The sequence below is a fragment of the Limanda limanda genome, chromosome 21, assembly GCF_963576545.1.
Source record: "Limanda limanda chromosome 21, fLimLim1.1, whole genome shotgun sequence".
NCBI lineage: Eukaryota > Metazoa > Chordata > Actinopteri > Pleuronectiformes > Pleuronectidae > Limanda > Limanda limanda.
In genome coordinates this window covers 7167787-7189461 of record NC_083656.1, presented here as the reverse complement: position 1 = coordinate 7189461, position 21675 = coordinate 7167787, and the positions used below count along the sequence as shown (strand labels likewise).

At 43.9% G+C, this 21675-nt stretch overlaps 2 protein-coding genes across 3 annotated transcripts in view; one reads left to right on the top strand and one right to left on the bottom strand.

Annotated features, from left to right (window-relative positions):
* The first annotated feature begins 1082 nt into the window (after positions 1-1082).
* vwa2 (von Willebrand factor A domain containing 2) lies at positions 1083-10743 on the top strand. The gene is made up of 13 exons (XM_061095574.1): positions 1083-1146; positions 3929-4003; positions 4609-4742; positions 4829-4938; positions 5423-5623; positions 5722-5855; positions 6001-6130; positions 6349-6404; positions 6517-6624; positions 7697-8278; positions 9500-10051; positions 10263-10385; positions 10613-10743. Exons 1-13 carry the CDS (start codon positions 1092-1094, stop codon positions 10741-10743), a joined length of 2391 nt encoding a protein of 796 aa, XP_060951557.1. The 5' UTR covers positions 1083-1091.
* A 537-nt stretch (positions 10744-11280) lies between these two features.
* afap1l2 (actin filament associated protein 1-like 2) overlaps positions 11281-21675 on the bottom strand; it is a 36027-nt gene continuing 25632 nt past the window's right edge. The window contains exons 5-19 of one of the 2 annotated variants that reach the window (XM_061094640.1): positions 20087-20198; positions 18298-18509; positions 17500-17679; positions 17333-17419; positions 17143-17227; positions 16945-17049; positions 16358-16569; positions 15341-15486; positions 15131-15242; positions 14296-14568; positions 13261-13552; positions 12687-12860; positions 12406-12593; positions 11912-12115; positions 11281-11809 (exon numbers count right to left, since the gene is read on the bottom strand). In XM_061094640.1, the coding sequence (XP_060950623.1) occupies positions 11783-11809; positions 11912-12115; positions 12406-12593; positions 12687-12860; positions 13261-13552; positions 14296-14568; positions 15131-15242; positions 15341-15486; positions 16358-16569; positions 16945-17049; positions 17143-17227; positions 17333-17419; positions 17500-17679; positions 18298-18509; positions 20087-20198 (2409 nt within the window). In that variant the 3' untranslated portion in view covers positions 11281-11782. The remainder of the gene's footprint in view (positions 11810-11911; positions 12116-12405; positions 12594-12686; positions 12861-13260; positions 13553-14295; positions 14569-15130; positions 15243-15340; positions 15487-16357; positions 16570-16944; positions 17050-17142; positions 17228-17332; positions 17420-17499; positions 17680-18297; positions 18510-20086; positions 20199-21675) is intronic. The other variant, XM_061094641.1, reaches the window with a different exon arrangement.

The following is a 21675-nucleotide window of genomic DNA, read 5'->3' as shown; positions in this document are numbered from 1 at the left end:
CCCAGACACACAGGCAGGAGATTGTGGTCGATCTCATCAGCAGTTAATCAAACCTTGTCCTTTTGACTTCAGAGCCGACACTGAACGTACGGAACAAAGCAGGAGGGATCGTTCATCCTTGGTTTTAATACGCGGAAAGATGACATTAAGTTAAAAAAGTACACTCTACACTTTATTAATTGGTATATGCCTCATAATTATAAACTCACTCCATCATTTCATCTTATTGGACGTGTGCTAAGTTGTTATAATAATTAGCATATGAATTATTGAGTTATGTCCAAAAACATGTTTTGCGTGGTCATATTGACTTTTTCTTTTGATCACCAAATTCTAATCAGTTCATCAATATCAAGTCTCATCCAGGAACACACTGATCGAGGACACACAGACACACACACACACACACACACACAGTCTCAGCCCTCACTGCGAATTTGAGTTCCCACTCATTGTAAACTCTCTTTCCCAGTCAAAACAAAGATCACTTGACATGCTGGTGTCATGTCAGTGAGGTGGTGTGTTAATGTGTGTGTGTGTGTGTGTGTGTAGACACCTCTCTTGTAGTTAAGTGTTTTGGTACATGCCAAAATCCTTGTGTTCCTCCATGTTGGCTGTCAGCCGTCAGGTTTCGCTCTATTTGATCTCGTTGAAAGGTCGACTGACAATTAGCTGGAGAAACGAGTCCTTAAGGCAAGTTTCTTACTCGACTCGCCTGGTAAACACGGAGGCTAAAGGTGGCCTGTGGCTAACATCTCTCTTCGGCCTCCTTTGAGCCTCATGCCGTGTTTCTGGGACCTCAGGGAACAGCCAGCTAGGCTTGAAATGCTGTTTTTCTGGTGAGATATTTCACCGGTTCCCAACCTGGAGGGTGAGATCAGACATTTATGTTGCACAGAATTACATTTCTCTTTTTAATTTATATGTTTCTAGACTTTTATGTTTTTCTCTGTGAAATATTGAATACTTCCACTTTTTGAGCCTCATAAAAAGCCTTCAAACATTGCAGCGAATTTTTCAATAATACTCATCCAATGCTTTTTGCTGTATGTCTTTCTAAGCTTGTGTCTTATTTTTCCAGGTGTCCCAACATGCTCCCTGATATCCATCTCTCCCTCCTTGTAACTCTGCTGCTGCTGCTTCAAGGTTGGTTCTACTGTTCTGCACTGAATCCTCCCTCATTAAAAAGTAAAAATATACAAATACGTAAAACATGACCGATACAACCTTTAGCTCATATTCACAACCTGATCCTGTAGATGTGTATTTGCTGTTTAAGCCTAGCAGAGAATACTTTGTGTTTTTACACCTTTACTACATCATTGATCATTCAGGTTAGTTTAGCTTAACACAGACACTGGAAAAGGAAGGAAACAGCTCATCCGGCTTCATCCAAAAGCATTAGATTGTGTTTCTAAACTTCTGATCCTAAAAAGGACCATCTTAGGGCTGGTTTTAACACAAATTGAGAGAAATGTTAATATTGGGGTTATGTTATAAGGTTAAGTTGCTGACGGAGAGAGAGAATTAAGTCAATGTCATGAAAATCAGTTTGGTGAGTATAGTGAGGTGTTGGAAATGTACGACCCTCGAACGATGCTCCTCCGGCGAACCTCAGATTCTTTACAAGGTATTTTACTGCTCAAACAAAGTCTAGTCCCCGGTCCTGAAGAATTCCTCTACGTTTCCACACAAGTCAAATTGAGCATCGTATTTATAGTTGTTCTCCTGCACCTGAGAGTTGTAGGTATTTGCCCGAGGGAAGAGGCAGTGGCTGTGGTGCAATACAATCTGCAAGTTGTTTTCAAAAATGACAGCTTTAGCACCATGCAAAGTATTTATTAATGGCCAGTTTAAGACTTTGAACCTGAGAACCTGAACCAAACCAGACTGTTTTCACCTTGTCCCAGACGCCCCCTGCTCCTCCTGCGCTGACAGCCCTGATAACATGTTGCAGGATAAGTATCCATGTAATCCGCCTTGTCAAAGTCAATTTCACAGACCAGGCAGAACCTGGTTTTCTGTGGCTGCTGCTCGTCAACTGCTCGGGCCTGAAGGATTCCTGCTCATTATCTCCTGGTTTCCCTGCCATGTTTTCGATCTCAGATATTACAGATACACAGAGTGGCTTAGCGAGAGGCTGAACAGACGGACTTTTTGTTCCGAGCCGTGGGGCCCCGCTGACCACGAGAGAGCAGCTTGCCAAGACCCTAAACTTTCACTGTCAGGAGGAGCTTGGTGCTGGACTGTCGCTGGAATGAGGAGGCGGATGAAAGGGTCAGGATTGTGAAGAGGTTGCGGTGTAGGGTTGCAGCCGCTGCTTTTGTTTTAGCGATTAGTGTTGTTGTTGGATTTTACAGTAGATTGTTTCCTGAGTTGGTGATGACCAGGATTTGGTGGATGTCAAGCCAGCTGCTTTATTTGGTCTCAAGGAATATATATTTTGTATTTTACATAAACATTAATATCAGATTTTTTCTAGTTCTTGCTGTGAGAAACAGAAATCAGTAGATACAATATTAGGAATAATTCTGTTATCTGAGTCGCCTATACCCCCCAAAAAACTCCCAACATATAATTTTCAATGTGAGGATTCACCACATTTGTACATCTTATAATATTGTAAATTTGACTAAAGATATACATGTTTTAAAGTACTGAAAACCTATTTAAGTAAAATTAATTGTCACTTGCAACCCAACATTTCTGGTCGTGTCCTTTTATGAAATGTGATCCAAGCTAAATCAAGGTTCATAAAATTGTGTTTTTGTTTAAATCTGGACTCATAAATATGTAGTTTTTCATGAATAATCTTTTAATGTTTATATTGTTTTGGTCTGTTTTTGTCACATCTTTTCTCACTGACTCCTGGTGAGAGAAAGCTGAAGATAAAGTCTGTCGGATGCAGTGATAAACTTTGCACATGAAACTGATCTATGATATTTCTGTCCTCTGTGGTTTTCCTTTTCTGAGCAAAGAGAAGGACGCTGCACATTTGTAAAAATCACTCGAGCGCTCCGTCCCTTTGCTGGACAAATACCTCTGTGACCCACTGGGGTTACCGGGGACACCAGGACGTGTTCACCGGACAGGAAGTCACATGTCCCCCCCCCCCCCCCCCTCTCTTCTCTTCTCTGTAGCCTGAACAGAGCAACGTCCTCTCAGTGACTAGAGCCAAAGAATGGTCTTCTTCTCTTGTCCATTCACATTAGCTTTAAATACTCAATTATCCAGCCCAGAGGGGGTCAAGTGTGAGTCAGTGAACAGCATCAGATACTTTTTATTTGATTTTCTCTAGAGGCTCTTAATGATGTTTTTTAGTGACACAGTATTTTAAATGTGTCTCTAAACACAGATGTACTGGAAAGAATCTGGAGCTTGTTTGTGAACTGAATGAGCAATAACGCAAGATAATGATTAAAATTATAAATTAAACTGATTAAATTAGACCTTTAGTTTTCACTGCCACCCCCTGCTGTTCATATTTAGTAACAGCAATAATTCTTTCCTCAACAAAACAGAGGCATAGTGATATCAACAAAGGCTATAATTTAATTGGATAAGAAGATAATTAACTCATATAAAAAGTATCATAACACATAAGAAGCTTGTCGCCTAACAAATGCAGCTGGTGCATGAGAGAGAATACAATTGTACAGGAGAAAAGATGCATTTTACATTAAAAGTATGTTTCGCTTGCTTGAAATTCTATACTTTTGGTTGTACTTATTTTTTTTTTATGGTTGAAGAGTAAAATACATCTTAGTAATCATTGCCTACTTCTTTGAATATATATCAACAGATGTGTTACTATAAGAATTTTGAAACAAAAGCATTGTCTCTTTTTCTGTCCTGTTTGCACCGTGCATGTGCATAATATCGTTTGTTTCAACTTTTCACCTCCACCTTGTTGTTGTTTCTCTTCCAGTCCAGCAGGGCGTCACGGTGCAGGAGATCCAAACCAGCCATGACAACATCCTGAAAATCAACTCTGCAGGAGAGAGTGAGTCAGTGACCAAGACCACTTTTCCGAGGCTGCACATCTGCATGCATCTGGTTCAACATTGGGTCGTGCATGATACCAGCAAAGTGTGAGGACTGGACGGTTTTGTAAAATATGCTGCGGTTGAGTTATTTCAAGTAGAAAAATCTTGAGTTGGAAACGTTATCCCTTGAGATGGTGGGTGGTCTTATCAGCCTGATGTCTCTTGGAGGAAATGGGAAACACACTCTCAGCCTCTAAGGACTCTCTGCACGATTGGCTGCACATTCTGACACCACAGTAACACTGCAGGTTATTTACGCCGTCAGCGAGTACAAACACGCTCCGGGGAGGGAGGAGGGAAGAGCTTTTGCTCGGTAATGGTTTTGTGGGAAAGAAGATTGAGCTCTGGCACGTTGAGCCGCTTTTGTTCTTGTTATGTCGAGGTATTACTTTCATCTGCAGCAGCCCGTTTGATGACTAACCACGATAATCCCATAATGTCCCAAACACGATAGAACATAGGGGCTCTTTGCCAGGAATGCATCAGTTTCTTCTTCCTTATCTTGACATCTTGTGATGGGTTTTTTTCATTTCATCATTATTTTGTGTGTTTCCTTTGGAAGTGATGCAGTGCTCAGCAGCGATGGACATCCTCTTCCTCCTGGATGGCTCGTACAGCGTGGGGAAGGGCAGCTTCGAGAGGTCCAAACACTACGCCCTCAAACTCTGCCAAGCGCTGGACATCGCACCAGACAAGGTTTGTCTTCTTTCCTTTCTCTCTTTCATTCCGACTGATTCTCTCTCGTCAGTCACCACCGCTGTGATCCCACGTTTTTTGTACAGGTGCGAGTCGGGCTGATTCAGTTCGGCTCCACTCCTCGGCTGGAGTTTTCTCTGGACTCGTACACGACCAAACAGGAGCTGAAGAAGCACATGAAGAAGATTTCTTACAGGTGAGTTTCTCCTCTCACCTGCACAGAGATGGTGTTTTGGGATTTAGGAGACTTTATGATCAGTGTTACTAGAGGTTTAGCCTCAAATTAAGAAATGTATCTCAAACAATGAGGATCTAAAAGCACAAATACAGTTAAAATAGAATTCTAGTAGGGTATATCTCTCCACCCAAGGCCCAACATTCATAGATATCAGTTCCCTTAATGTTCCAGATGTTTCTTTCGTCAAGATTTATTTATAATTTTCTGGGAATAAGTTGAAAATGTTGAAAATCATCTTATCTCACAATGTTAAAGAAATTGAGAAAAAAATCCTAGATCCACACCAAAATGTAATGGGTTCTTGTCTGACCTACACTTCACCCTTCCACCAAGTTACGTGGAAATCGGTTGTTGTTTTTGTGTTATCTTGTTCACAAGTACAACTGCAGTACAGCATTGTCTTCAGCCAGGATAGTTCTGACACTAACATGTAACCTCTCAGGGGAGGCAGCACCCAGACAGCCCTGGCTCTCAAGTACATCCTGAGGAAGGGTTACCCCGGCGGCCGCAACTCCTCCTCCGCCGTGGCTCGTGTGGCCATCCTCCTCTCAGACGGGAGGTCTCAAGGCAACGTGGTGCAGGCGGCTGCGCAGCTCAAAGAAACGGGCGTGGTCGTGTTCGCCGTTGGCGTGCGCTTTCCCAGGTAATTAAAACATTATTTATCACGTCTGTTGGCTAACTACTAAACTACAGTACATCTTCATTTTGTTTAGTTGTTTGACTGTTTTCTCCGTGTCACAGGTGGGAGGAGCTACACGCTGTGGCCAGTGAGCCAATGGAAAGCCACGTGTTCTTCGCCGAGCATTTCTACGATGCCGTCAACGGCCTGTACACGACCCTGAGCACGTTCTCTGTCTGCAACGCCACGCCAGCAGGTGGGAGGTCATTGGGTCATCACCCGACAATAATGAGAATCTTAAAATGATCTCTTCCTCTCTAACTCTCCTCCGTTCCAAACATCCCTCCATACTCTCTCCCCAACGCCGATTCCAATGGATCCCGTGGTGTTCTGTCGTCCAGGCTGTCAGCTGGAGTCCTTCCCCTGCGAGAGGAAGACGCTGGAGACGGTGAAGGAGCTGATGGGGAATTTCATGTGCTGGAAAGGCTCCAAGGGTTTCTCCCCCTACACGTCCCTCTGCCCCCACTACAGGCAAGAGGAAGTTTAAATATGTGCAACGAAAGAAAAACCATCCTCCAATTTACTGAAACTGAGAAATTTCTATACAGTTGCACATTACAGCCATCGGTGAGAAAATTGGTGACTTTGAAAACGTGACCAGAAAACAAAATGGTATTAGTTGATTGATCAGGTTTTCATGTGAGTTGTGTTTTCACTTCTTATTTTCTTGACCCATGTGTGTGCTGCAGGTACAACAAGGCTTACAAGAGACACCAGACAGTTTGCCATCGGACCATCTGTCCAGGTGCAACCTTCTTCTCCTCCTTTGAATCCAGATGCTGTTAACTTTTCTTTTTTCTGAAGGTATGTGTTTGTGCTGCTGACCTCCTGCACCTCTCTCTCTCTCTCTCTCTCAGATCCCTGTGACTCTCAGCCCTGTATGAACGGTGGAACGTGTGTATCAGAAGGTCCAGAGGGTTACAACTGTGTGTGTCCGCCGGGATACGGAGGAGACCCTCACTGTGGTTCGTATGTGACACCATGTCACCGTTTCATATCATAAAAGTAATTATGATATAAAACACTGATTTGTAGTTTGCTCAATGTCCCATCTGTTAACATGGAGGAGATGAGGTTGTGAATAGATAGATGTACTTCGAGGCTCTTCACTGTTGGGGAACCGACATGTCGTTAGGGTTGCAAAGGGGCTGAAACTTTCCGGAAACTTTCCATGGGAAGTTAAGCTCGGAAATTTGGGGAATTTTGAAAAAAAAAAAAAAACTACGCAAATTAAACACTGAGCAATAAAAATATCATTCAAAACTCTATTTTAAAGATGTATGGAATGCAGCACACGCTGCACGTTGAGTTTCAACCCTCCACTGTGCATTCTTCCATCACATGCACAGATAACTCCCAGCATCCTTCACTCTACAGCAGGGCTATTGAGGCCTGCTGTAGTGTGCAGGACCAGTCAGGTAAGTTTCCATGATATTACTGGGGAAAATATATTAGCATGCTGATTGAGGATTGTTCATCTGTTCATCTAGCCTATTTCCATTCATTTATCCATCAATTGTAAAATATGTTTACAGACGATTGCAATAGTTTGGCTAACTATTTATATCTCTGGCATTGCATTAGTGTTTTTTTACAAACTTTTTTCTCATCTTATTCTACAGAACAATGCCACGTGCACTATCTCATGTGTGGAGACATTTCACCCCATCCAATGTAGAAGGAAAGGCTGTGTACATTTGCAAATACTGTGCAAAGACCTATGTTAAGAATGACAACGATGCAGAAGCATATAGTCAAGTGCCCAAAGTTTCCTCAGGGCTCAAATCAGCCTATGACAAAACAAAATGTTTATATTTATGTCTGTATATAACAAGGTAAATACAGTTAGTATAAATTACCCACAACATTTCCAGTTTATTCCCGTTAATTCCCGTATATTCCTGTTAATTCCCATGGAAAGTTTCCAACTTTGAATATTCCCGGAATTTTGCAACCCTACATGTCGTCCATCTTTATTTCCAGTTCCTGGTCCACTGAGATACTTGCATCTTCACTAACAAACCGCTCCCTCCTCAGCTCCTGCGATGTCACTGGACTGCTCCGTGGACCTGCTCTTCCTGCTGGAGGGCTCTGCCACGCTCACCCTGGAGGGCTTCCTCCGCCTCAAGTCCTTCCTGAAGCGCTTCCTGCAGACGGTGATCGGGTCCGACAGCCCCACCAAGGTCGGCCTGGCGGTGTTCGGCGGCGAGGCCCGAGTCGAAGCCCAGGTGGGGAAGTTCCGAGGGGACCTGAGGGGCCTGCTCCAGGCGGTGGACGCGCTTCAACCAATCGGCGGTGAACCCAAAACAGGAGAGGCGCTTCAGTACGTCACACGCCACGGCTTCATGAGCGCGCCGGTCTTCGCTGATGTGTCGGACGACCTCCCCCGCGTGGTGGTGCTGCTCACCGCCAACCCCGCCGTGGACGACGTGGTGCAGCCGTCCAAATACGCTCGGGACAGAGAGATCTTTCTTATCGGAGTGGGACCGGAGAGCTTGAAGGGACAGCTGAATAACATCACAGGAAATCCCCAGAGGACTCTCACCTACACGTCACCGGACCGGTTCAACGCCAAGATCCCGGAGCTCAAGGCCAAAATCTGCAGTGTGGACACACAAGGTACAGAGCAGACTTCTACTCAGTCTCCTTTCAGAGGCAGAATACTCTTGAATATTTTCACTATTACTACTGTATACTGAATACTAATATATCCACATTGTACTCTGGATTCTGTCTTTAGCTCCAGAATATTTTCACTATTACTACTGTATACTGAATAGTGTTGCAAAATTCCAGGAATATTCAAAGTTGGAAACTTTCCATGGGAATTAACGGGAATAAACTGGAAATGTTGTGGGTAATTTATACTAACTGTATTTACCTTGTCATATACAGACATAAATATTAACATTTTGTTTTGTCATAGGCTGATTTGAGCCCTGAGGAAACTTTGGGCACTTGACTATATGCTTCTGCATCGTTGTGTCATTCTTAACATAGGTCTTTGCACAGTATTTGCAAATGTACACAGCCTTTCCTTCTACATTGGATGGGGTGAAATGTCTCCACACATGAGATAGTGCACGTGTCATTGTTCTGTAGAATAAGATAAGAAAAAAGTTTGTAAAAAGACACTAATGCAATGCCAGAGATATAAATAGTTAGCCAAACAATTGGAATAGTCTGTAAAAATATTTTACAATTGATGGATAAATGAATGGAAATAGGCTAGATGAACAGATGAACAATCCTCAATCAGCATGCTAATATATTTTCCCCAGTAATATCATCGAAACTTACCTGACTAGTCCTGCACACTACAGCAGGCCTCAATAGCCCTGCTGTAGAGTGAAGGATGCTGGGAATTATCTGTGCATGTGATGGAAGAATGCACCGTGGAGGGTTGAAATTCAACGTGCAGCGTGTGCTGCATTCCATACATCTTTAAAATAGAGTTTTGAATGAGGTTTTTATTGCTCAGCATTTAATTTGCATAGTTTTTGTTTTTTTTTAAATTCCAAAAATTCCCGAGCTTAATATTCCCATGGAAAGTTTCCAGAAATTTACCGGAAACTTTCCGCCCCTTTGCAACCCTAATACTGAATACTAATATATCCACATTATACTCTGGATTCTGTCTTTACCTCCAACAAGGAGGTTATGTCTTCACCTCTGTTTTACCCCTATGCGCTTTACTGAGTCCTTCCCAGTCATTTTGTCTAATCAGCATTTATTCGTCCTATTAAATTTGCTTTTATTTTCTAAAGTCTTCCTAATCGTGTTTTTTATGTGTTTCAACTTGTACAAATAATAACAATTCTTTATGTGTGTGTTTCCCAGGTTGTCTGGGTCAAGCCGTGGACCTGGTCTTTGCCGTGGACGCCTCAGGTGGCGTCGGCCGTGATAACTTTGCCACCCTGCGTGACTTTGTGCGCAGCATCACCGTCCAGTTCGACATCAACCGAGACGTGGCCCAGGTGGCGCTGGTGGCGTACGGACGCAGAGCCACCACCGTCTTCAACCTGGACGCCCACGAGACGGGCTCGGCCATCCTCAAGGCGGTGGGCGACGCCGGCTACGTGGGCGGCCGGGCCTCCACCGGCACGGCTCTGCTCCACATCCACTCCGACGTCCTGACCGTGGCCCGAGGCGCTCGGCCCGGGGTCAACAAGGCCGTGGTGGTGCTGACCGACGGCTCGGGCGGGAGCGACGCCTTCGTGCCGGCGCAGAAGATACGAGACAACGGGGTTTCTCTGTTTGTGATCGGGATCGGGGACGTGCAGAGAGAGAAGCTGCTGCAGATCGCCGGCTCGGAGGATCACATGATCTCAGTGCCCATGTATGAGGATCTCAAGTACTTTGAGGACGTTCTGGTGCAGATGCTGTGTTCGGGTGAGATGATCTCAGGGAAAAACTTCTCCAGAACACGAATTAAAAGAAAATCCTAATAATCTGCCATAGATTGTTTGTTTTCCTGTTTATTTTCACTAACATCAATTTACATCTTTGTAAATGTAGAAAACAGATAAATGTCTCAGAGTTTTAATCTTTGAATATATGTGACTTGATAATAAGTTATTTTGGGGGATTTTCTGTCAATCAGAGGTGAAGAAGCCGGTGAACCTGTGCATCCCGAACCCGTGTATGAATGACGGGATCTGCGCCATGTTAGGAGGAAGCTTCCGGTGTCAGTGCTCAGGCTTCGAGGGACCACACTGTGAAACAAGTCAGTGAACTAACCAGACTCTGGTTTTTAAATTAAAAGGGCTGCGCCTCCATCAAGTATTCTGTGTCACTGCATCCCCTCTCATCCTGACGGACCCTGACGAATAGGAATAGTGGTCGTGACTTATTCTGCGGTTTTGTTCACAGGAAGCAGGAGGCCTTCATCCAGAGGAGACCTCCCGAGGCCTTCGTCCAGAGGAGACCTCCCGAGGCCTTCATCCAGAGGAGACCTCCCGAGGCCTTCATCCAGAGGAGACCTCCCGAGGCCTGCAGGTCTTCGGAGGAGGAGCCGTCAGAGGAAGAGCCACCAGGAGCTGCTGCATCACTACAAGCTGCACCGCCGGAGACACGCCGCCTGACTCGCCTCAAACACGCTCAACACACATTTATTCACAGAAACCAATCTTCTTTCGGACTCTTAAGAACCAAGGATGTTTGTTGGAGTAAAGGGAAAATCGATGTTTTCGCTTTTTAAACCTGCACTGGAACTGGAACAAGTGCCTTCAAACTGTGTGCGTCTCTACTGTGGTGTCCATTTGTGTCCTGGTTTGTCTTTTTGTTGCATTTGTCCGCCCCCACTGTGTATTCAAAGATGTAAACTTTTTATATTATAATATAGTGCATTACAGTGTGTACATGTGTCGATTCTTTCTTTTTTCACAGTTTATTAACAAATGAACAAATATAGGGACAAATTCCATAAGTTTTAGACGAATTCCTCGACTTGTTTTCAGCAGCTCAAACATCCTCATGTCAAACGAGTCCTTTTTATGAATATTTATTATCCTTTAAATGTTGAATGTGTCTTTTGCGAATTTAACCTTCAGTTTGTTTTCAGCAGAGAAACTCCACTGATGAGTGTGAGGTTCAAATGCTAAAAAAAAAACAAATTCTCAGTCATCAGTACATTTTTATTTGAATAAAAAGTGCATTTCTAGCTAGCAATACAAGCCAAGAGGCCGGATAATGGTGTAAATATATTTACATCTTGGCTATCAGCATACATGAACCAAGCTACAAAAGGGTGTGTACAAAATGGGCATTTTAGTCGAGCTTCAGTGGTTTCAAATCTTTGCGTGTTTGCAGTATTGAAATAAATCATTTCATTGTTATCAAGAACGATTGTTAGACTGGCCAAAACGCTCCTGCATCCAATTCCTCCTCCTTGCAAACAGAGAGAGATAAAAAAAAAAACACTTGTGAAGTTATCCAGTGGTATTTGAAGAAACAGCTGGTGCCTCTCTCTGATTGGCTCGTTTTAGTCTTGGCAGGGAGGGGATGAGGATGAAGAATCCAGAGACGGGAGGTTGTTGATTTATTTGTCTGGACTTCTAATGCTTAACGTAGGACGAGTTGTGGATTTGATCAGGTCAGAGGAGACCAAAGAATGTTTTCCTCCTAGGTGGTGGATTTCTTCTCCCACTCCTGTAAATACAAATAAGAAAAGGAGAGTGTAACGATTGTTTCATAATACTTATAACTTGTTCCCCCTGACATCCAAACTTTCAAACAAATCTATAGTCTCACCTTAGCTTTCTGCAGAACTTTGCCTTTCGTGGCCATGATGGAGGCCGGCCTGTTCTTTAGTGCAGAGGCGGAGTTGACCGGTGAGGCCGAGTCGGCACTGAGGTTGTTTGAGTTTTGGGACGACGATGATGTTGATGAAGATGTTGATAATGAAGACGTTGATGAAGATGATGTCTGGGTAGCAGGCAGGGTTAACGATTTAACCTGAGGGTAAAAGAACAGAGGAGGTTCGGCTATAATCACTATTCCAAACTTAAAGGTTCTGAAGTTCTGCTTCGGTACCATAGACTGTTTTTAAAGATGGACGACAACACGTTACTATATAGAATTCAGCTTTTTAACTTGGCTCACGTCTCATCCACCAACATATAGGAGGTGGCAGTTTATAACCTACACTGCAACCGGCACTAGGGGGCGATCAAGTCGCCGTGGCTTCACTTTTTGAGAGCTGTCATGTCGTCCATCTTTTGTAGCAACAGAACCAGTGCACTGACCGTGGGCGTGTCCTGGAGGCTGCTGTCCAGTGTGGTTCCCAGTGTGAAGTGCCCTGACTCCACCTTCCTCAGACTTTCCTTCACCTCCATCAGCCGCAGCTCCACCTCCACCCTGCGTTGCTCCGCCTCCCGACACGCCTCCTCCCTCTGCTTCAGACGGGCTTCTAGGGAGGCCTGCTGTTTGGGATCTGAGGAGACGAGAGAGGCCGTTAGTCACGTCGAGGTCGGAGTCACCTTTGTTATCAGGGGCGCTACGGGGAGTGAAGTGTGTGTATGTGCACCTTGGCAGGCGCTGAGCTCCTCTTTGGCCTCCCTCCGCTCCTTCTTCAGGTTTCCCAGAATGCTCCTCACCTCCTCCCTCTCTCTCTCCAGGCGGTCGCGCTCGTCGATGTAGCGCCGCATGTCGGCCTCCGTGCGGTTTTTGCCCAGTTTCACTTCAACTGCACCGGGACCCCCTGGAAATTGAATATTGAAATTTTGAGAGATGAAAAAATTCTAAAAGAAATAAAGTCAAAAGATGCAGTGATTTAAAAAAAAAAGAAGCTAATATTTCCTTATAATATAAGGAATATATATATTCCTATAAATGTAGGTTCCACTGTGAAGCTTTGGTTTTGACTGCAGGGCATGCAGTTCTTCACTAGGGGGAGCCGTGGTAGTTTCAGATCAGAGGGAGAGGGAAGCAGTAAATTTGATTCACTGCACAGGTAAATACATTTTATGCCTTTTTGAAAGTGTTGATAAATAGTGGTTCCTTGAGCGACAGGAGAACACAACTCAGTTTTATTCTTTATTCTACTCCCCTCCTGGAACCCTGTCTCAAGCACAGCCACTGTCCCTGTGTTGTTCTCTCACCCATGGTGTGAGCTTTGGGCCGCTGCGGTTGAGGACTGTGGGGGAACCCAGCCGCGGTGTGACCCGTCGGACCCTTGTGTCCCCCGGGGGAGCTGAAGACCGTCGGGATCCCCAGGCTCATCCTCTTTGACGTCTCCTGGCTTTGGGGCGTGGTTTTGAGCGGCTGAAGCTGGGCGTGCTGCGGCGTGGGAGTTGACGGGCGCGTTGGCTCTGGTTTGCTGGCAGCGGCGGGCAAACTTGTTTCATATAAGACGGGTGTCGGCTCCGGCTCAGAGGGTTCTGTCGGAGTGACCTGAAATCAGCCCACAAAATATAAAATATGAATCAAGTAATGTGAGGAATTAGTCCAGGCAAAGTAGCATCCCATCGACTAATTGTAAAAGAATTTTTTTCAGCATAGATCATTTCTATGAGGTGTCCAGAACAACATACTAAAAGTCCTAAGAAATCCTAGTTGAGGAAATATGTTTAAATCTCATCAATGTGTGCCAATAAGGCCAGGCAACAATACACCCCAAAAAGACTATTTTTTTCGTTTACTCCAATCAAAATAAAACTTTACACAATGAAAGTTTCTTTGAAAATGAATTTATGTATGTATTTGTAATACATATGAATGGTGTTTGCCCTTGCAAATTAGGACATATTCAATAAGTGTGGAGCTCATGTGCTTGTCAAATTCATTTCAAAAGAAACTTGTAATACAAAAAATGTTACGTTTCATGGTTACTTTCATTGTGTAAAGTTTTATTTTGATTGGAGTAAATGAAAAAAATAGTCTTTTTGGGGTGTATTGTTGCCGGGCCTTATTGGCACACATTGATGAGAATTAAACATATTTCCTCAACTAGGATTTCTTAGGACTTTTAGTATGTTGTTCTGGACACCTCATAGAAATGATCTATGCTGAAAAAAATTCTTTTACAATTACTTCTATTTTTGGCTCCAAAATGGGCTACTTTGCCTGGACTAAATTGTTACGTCTGTTTTTCTTATTTTGAATGTGTTTGGGAATGAGACCGGAGACGACTGTACCTCGTAACCTGCACACGGTGAGTCGTCACCGTGTGTACAAGTTTCTTTGGTGCCCGGGTTTTTACCCCCACAGGATGTATGGAGGAAGGAGCGCACCGGAATCAGGTCCAGGTAAACCTGGTCTGTTCCCTCCGGTTCCTTGTGTGCTGCTTGTGCTTCATCACGTTGCTGAGGAGGGTTGTCCTCGCTGTCTGGCAGGATGCTCTCCTCGGCGTCCTGCGGGTCACGAGAGCAGGAGGTTAGGAGATGAGAAGTGGTCACATGAAGCGATTCCTGGATTTGAAAATGGATTCATGAAAGAACAAAGGAGAGGCTGCTTGTTTTCTTCAGCAGAAACAACCGGACGAGAGGATTTCACCGAACAATTTGTCTGTTTTACATCAGAAGAGTTTGACGAAGATGAAAACCTGAGCTGTATAAACTCTGTGGTATGAATAGTTTAAAATGTGCGTCTTAATCCCATCAGACATGCTTTGCATTCTTTTAGTTTAATGTTCACTCTTTGCTTGTAAAAGGCAGCAACAAAGAAAGCACATCCCACTTTTTACATAAAATACACTTTATATTATTGCTGAAACAACTGATAAATCCATAAGGTAATCAGCTGGATTGCTTTGATAATCAGTTTAGAATCATACTGTAATTTTTCATATAAAATTCACCGGTTTCAGCTACTTTGCTGAATATCTTGAGGTATTCACAGACGCCAGCAAGACTGTTTTGGACTGAAAATATTAGTTTAGGATAGCAGCAATTAGCTTGGAAAGTCGTCAAGTTTCTTACTTTTACTTTTTCACCTTTAACTTGATTGAGTTGTTTTTACTTGTGAACGTACCTCTGGGTCTGCTAAAGACGCCACATCGTCGTACAGTTCCTCTGAGTCCAGAGGGACGGCGGGCGGCGTGTCTATGTAGGTGTTCAGCTCTGAATACCTCCTCTGCATCAAGCTGGAGAAACACACACACACACACTCAGTTAAACACTCCTCCCCACATATACGGTCAGAAGCATTTCCCATGCAAGTGGAATGAAGTGAGAGCGTTACTATAAGGAAGTCTTGGCAGCATTGACGATGCTGGTGATCCTCTCCGAGTTGACGTAGTCGTACGTCAGGTCCTCCGGGTCGGTCTTGCTGCCGGTTTGCGACAGCAGGAGGCCGAGCCAGTGACCCATGTTGGCTGACGTCTTTGCCTGGGAGAGGCCGAGAGAGGAGAGGAGAGGAAGAGACAGAGTGAGACATCATGGATTTAAAACCCAGTTGTTTATTTTGTATAACTCTCTATTACTTTGTATTAATAAAACAGCTCACCTAATAGAAACATATCACACGTTATTAAAACATCATGGTTCGACACTTATTCCCTGAAATTACAATTCTTTAAGTTTTAGTATTTTTTTGTTGGTTTTATTAAATACTGGACCTGAGAAGTTTGTGAAAAGTGAATCAAAAACAAAGTAAGAATAAAAAAAAAACAGAAACATAAATCTTTTAGAAACAGCCCTGAAGACTAAACATGAAATTCTTTTGCCTATGACCGCATATGCACGGCAGCAGGGTGGTACTGAAAGCCTAATGGAAAAGGGTGTAGCACGAGTCCCCCCCAAATCCCAGTTTAGTAAAGCACCCCCACCCTACACACACACACACACACACACACACATACACACACACAGACACACATATGCACACGTATATTACATAGTTTGATGTCAGCAGGAAGTGATTTCCAGACGTTGATACTGTATGTTACTGTTAAAGTTTCCTCCAAGAAGCTGCCCACTGTTTTCTCTTATTGAGAAATGTTGATTCAGAACTGAACTTTTATGCAGACCTGTTTAACTTGTGCTTTTATTTTTTGCCACCACACAGTAAAGCTGACATATGTTCTCCTTTGAGGACAGGAAACATTCTTCATGTAGTCAGTTTGGTGAGAAACGGTGTCAGACCTGTGTCACCAATTTCCAATTCAGCGATAGAAAAACATCAAGCATTTCAGACATGATCAGACTCTAACCTCCAGACATCAGGAGAAATATTACACAAAATAAAAGATGCGTCTACCTCCAGAGTCGCCAGCTGTGCGCCGTCTGCGTTGATCCTGAAGGAGTACAGGTGCTCGGGGCTGGGGTCCGGCAGCACGCAGCAGCCCTCCAGGGTCACGGCCGGCTGGCTCACCTTGTGTTTGCCCTTGTCCTGGTAAAACCACAGCTGACCGTTCTTGATGAGGCACCAGCAGGTCCGCCATTGGCTGTTCACCAGCACGTTGAGGTAGCCTGACGGAGGAGGGAGGAGGTGACTTTGTTATGAGGAGCAAGTTGTACGTGGGGAGCAGGAGCAGGTCTTCTCTACAGAGGCTGCCATGTTTTTTACAGTAGCCCAAACTGGACAAACTAAACATCTTTTGAGTTTTTATAACAACTGCCACAGGTTCTCTTCCATGTTTCCAAGGGAAGGGTGAGATGAGGGGTATTCAGCTGCAACATACAACTTCACCACTAGATGTCACTAAATTCTACACACTGAACCTTCAAAACTGATATGGAGCCAAAGCGATGATGTGGACAGAGATCGATTTTAGTTTGAAAACACCATTTTCAAAAGAAAACGTTGCGGTATGGATGTAGCCTCAGCGACGTCGTCTTGCTCACCTGACGTGTCCACACATTTCTCCGGACTCTCCAATGAGGAAGGTTTTTTCTTGCCGATGTTCATGAGGTTACTGAACTTCCAACCTGCATCTAATTTTTTCTTCACTGTGGAGAAAACAAGTTTATTTTTCTTATACAATTTTTGATTTCAGATCCCAGAACCCTGTCGTTGAACAAAGTTGTTTGGAAAAAACTCACCATCTTTGTTTTCCGGTGTCTCGGCGTGGCTGTCTGTGCTGCTGCCGCTCTCTGAAGCCACCGAGTGTCTCTCACCCAGCTCTCCCTGTGTGTTCACATCTACCTTTTAGTCGTTGAGCGGGCGTGTGATAAACGTTGAGGACTGGTAATCGGATTGTGGGATTAACGGGAATGTAAGATTAAAACGTACTTTAGTGCAGATGAGCCTCGGGGAGTCGGTCACCGAGTGCTGGGGTTCACAGCTCTCTAACGGCTTGGGGCTGATATCCTGAATCACCTGATGAACATTCAGATGTTTAAACACACGCTTGTCTAGTAATGCTGCGTGGTGCGAGACACATGTTGGGAACAGCTCACCTTCAGCCACTGCACCGTCTGCTCCTTGCTCTGCAGGCCCAGCACGATGGCCTCCCCTCCCACAGGCGTGATCTTCAGCTTGTGCTCTTTCCTCTTCATCTGCTTCTCTTTGTAGACGACACTGCAGCCCAGAAGACTCACATCCAGCAGGGGCGTCTGCTCCTTGGAGCTCTTGTAGCACTGAGGAGTAGCAGAGATAACACTGACTTTGATTGCGCAACAGCTAAAGTGATAAGTTAAGAAGGTGAACACACATATGGGGAGGAAGTTTGCCAAGAGAGAGTTAGACAAGTAACTCCCATGAAACGTTGGTGATAAAAGATCCAATATTTGTTTCGGTTGATTTGTTGGGTTAATCATTTTCATATGATAAGTAACAATTCTAAGAGATCATGTGACAGCTAAACATGGACACTTAATAATATTATTTGTATATTACTGAAACGTGTATTAGAAAACTTCACTGGCACATTACTCCTGATTTTCACACAGTTCTATACCATAGATCTATAAATATAGATGGATTTCTCCACTTCCTCCCACTATCTAGAAATGTATGAACACATTTATTTTATGTGTATTTTTTTATTTAACTTTTGAATTTGATACATGTCCCACCTACTGACATGGAGGAGGTGAGGATTAAGACCTATACTGCAGCTGGCCACTAGTTGGCAAACACCAAGATCACTTCTGTGCAGACTCTGTCTCCTAATGACGCCATTTTGGCTTTATTGTCGTACAAAAGAAGGGACAAGAGACGGTCGTCCATCTTAAATTACAATCTCCGTCTTTTACCTGTAGACGGTGGTCTTTGATGACACACAGCTGTTTGGCCCACTGGCCGAGCCACTTCTTCCTCCACAGGAAGGCGCAGATCCGAGCGTCCTTCATCAGCTCGATGGACGCCTCTGTCGACGGCCACTGGTGCTGCGCCGACGGTGACTTTCCTCTGTTCCCTTCGTCCTCATCGTAGGACTCGTACGAGCTGCTGATGACCTCCTCGTCATCTGACAGCGAAAAAAACAGTGATGCAAGGAGAGAAGAAACGAGGTGCCGTTATGGTCGAGTTCATATTTTCAGTGCAGGGTGAGTTTGAAGGAGCACATGAGGTTAATGCCTGATTCTAAACCTTGATGAATGTCTTTGATGGCCGAGGATTTCCTCACATTTGAGTATAGAGGCAGGATGAACATGTCAAGTTAATAAATGAAGGAAATTGAGATGAAGATGGAGCGAATGATTGATGCTTGTCACAGGTCTGGACTTAAATCTGCTTCTTTACATGCAGGTCATGCTCGACGTTGACGTTTTCCGTGCACAATGGGACTCAGGCCTCAAGCAACGGTAAGACGGAGACATGCACACAAACACACGGGTCCTGTGATAGAGAGCTAGCTACCCCTGGTGATAACAGCATAGACCACACTGTCAGAGCTCTGCACTCGCATCCAGGGCCCTGAGAGGAGGCCAAAACAGTCCAGATCTACACGACAGCAGCAGCAGGAAGAGGAGGAAGAGGAAGAGGAAGAGGAGGAAGAAGATCAAGATTGGACAAATAGGGTGAAGGACTATAACTTAAAGAATAATAACTATTGAAAAGATAAATGTAGAGAAATCGCAGCACGTGACAGGAGAAGTGTTGCAACCCTTGTGAGGTTGTGTAAAAAAATAGCACACAACCTCTAGAAGTGAAGATGTTTGTGGTAGAATTATATTTAATCAATGTACAGAATAAATTATAGAAACGCCTGAGGTGACATGTCTGTTTTATAACCATATTATTAAGCAGATAAAGTCTCTTATTTAGCTCAACGTGTAAAAAAAAGACAATGCACCATTGCAGCCAGACAAAGAGGACGTGGTCTTTCAGCTCAGGGTCATCGTTTTTCTTAGATGGGGTTTGTCTTGCAGTACGTGAAACCTTTTATAACCACATATATTTCCTGTTCAGGTTAAAGTGACGCAAACAACTTTATGTTTAACGAACCACAAAATCTACCTGTATTTCCAGGATGGAACAGTCTCGTTTGGTGAGTGGATCTCTCATGGTGACATATGAGGAACGTGTCTTTTACAGTCACGTTGTAACAAGAAGGCTCCAAAAAACTCGAAGGAGATTCAGAAAGTGCAAAAGCTCCAACCAAGCCCCAACAGTCGCCTTGTGAAACCAGGTTAAAATTCACTTGATCTAGATTTGAATTTGGATCTGAACCAAGTTGCACACACTCATAAATATTAGTCACCTAAACATGTCTCTATGTATTTCATTAGGATCCATGAATCATTCTCTGAGAAACTAACTAAACTATCTTAAAGAAGGTGAAACAATATTGCCCAATCTGCCCCTTGATCCAGATTTGCACCAATATTCAATGAATTCTTTCGGGACCCATATTGCCTGCAAGTTTCGCTGTAATCCGTCCAGTCGTTTTTTGCGTAATCCTGCAAACTAACAGACAGAAACACAGACGAAAACATAACCTCCTTGGCTTGTGAACAAGTATTGATTCCAGCAATCAGCATGTGTTTCTGTGAAACAGGTCCATGGGGAAGAAGAAATGTGACACTGAACCAAGGCTCTTACCATTTACAGTTTCCTCGTAGGGCTGCGCCTCCTCATAGTAACTCTCTGAAGTGTCTATAGTGGCCGGAGAGGGAACTGCAGGCAAGGGGAACGGCTCCCGACCCACCACACACTGACAGAGGAGAGAGAGGGAGAGAAGGTAAATAAATGTCTGACCAACAACTTGTGTATGTTGAAGCAGAAATCACACCTACACACACGTGTACATTATTAACATGGGTCCCACCCAGGCTGAAATAAAGTCTAACCCAGCTGTCACTTCAGGACTAAGTAGGGAATTCCTCATGTAACCAATCCTCGTCTGACCCAGTGCACTAGAGAGTTATATGTTTGCCTTCAGGGAAAAGTGTTTCTGTGTGAGCATGGAAAAGAAGGGGGGGGCATGCATTTATGTATATATATGTGTGTGTGTGTGTGTGTGTGTGTGAGAGAGCGAGTGTGTGTGGGCTCAGTGGCTTTCCTGAAATCAATCAGCAGTCTGGCTTCACTTCTGTCTTGCTCTTCGTCTCCTGTGTGGTAAAGACCGTCTGTCTGTCCCCTCCCATACGAGTGGAAACCACCAGACTTCTCTGCTGCTTGAACTCATTTAGAAACTCCTCATTACTTTTGCTCTACATTCAACTCGAAGTCAGTAAATCAGCGACAAGCGATAATTGAAAAAAAAGAACTCGCTGGAGTCTGTTGAATTTGCAGTTTCTTTTTCTGCCTGATACAATGAAGAATTTCTTTGAATACACCACAACTTTAAACTGGTGAATTCTTTAATGTTCATCTTAAATCTGACTGATAGTCACAGTTTCGATTGTCAGAATCAGATCCAGCATGTTGAAGGGCGCTGTTGCTCAGTTACATAGAGTTGCTTTAATACGCATCAGATTTAAATGTGGAGAGTGTTAAGATTGAAGAGTCACCAGGGTCACTTTTAAGGTTTGGGTTTAATTTCCGTGCAACTGTCTTTACTTATCAGAATCGTCACATATTGACACATCTGGTAACTGCAGAGAGTCAAAAACACTTTTATTGGGAAATGTGAAATCCTGCAGATTACTCAGTGTGTTACTGGTTCTCAACTCATCAACAGGTTTCCCTGGAAGATGCATTTCTGACACAGACACTGTGTTGAAATAAAAACATCCCACTAGAAGGAATTTTTCCCGAGAAAACTAATGTTGTCTCAGCCTGTGACCACACATCTCAAGTCATCACACACACACACAGTATCTGGCAGCAAGCAGGGGAGGAAGCAGGTTTTTGTCTCGGTTCACGCTAGACATGAGATAACATACCAGTTCTTCACTGTACAAGTGAAAGTGTTTATCTTTTACAGAGTGAAACGTAATGAAGCAAAGAGATGGATGATAGGGAGGATTCCTCTGAGGACAGGGAAAGACTTTTACAAAATGACACGTGACAGGAAGGTTAAAGAATGTCAGATATTCTGTTGATGTGGAACACGAGTAAAACAATTGAGTTTTTGAATCTACTTAATTCAGATAAACAGCTTTGCCGGTCTTATCGATCACTCAAGGGTCTTTACAGCACAAGTCACATTCAGCTTCTATGTTCAGTGCTTCTTCTTTCACACATTC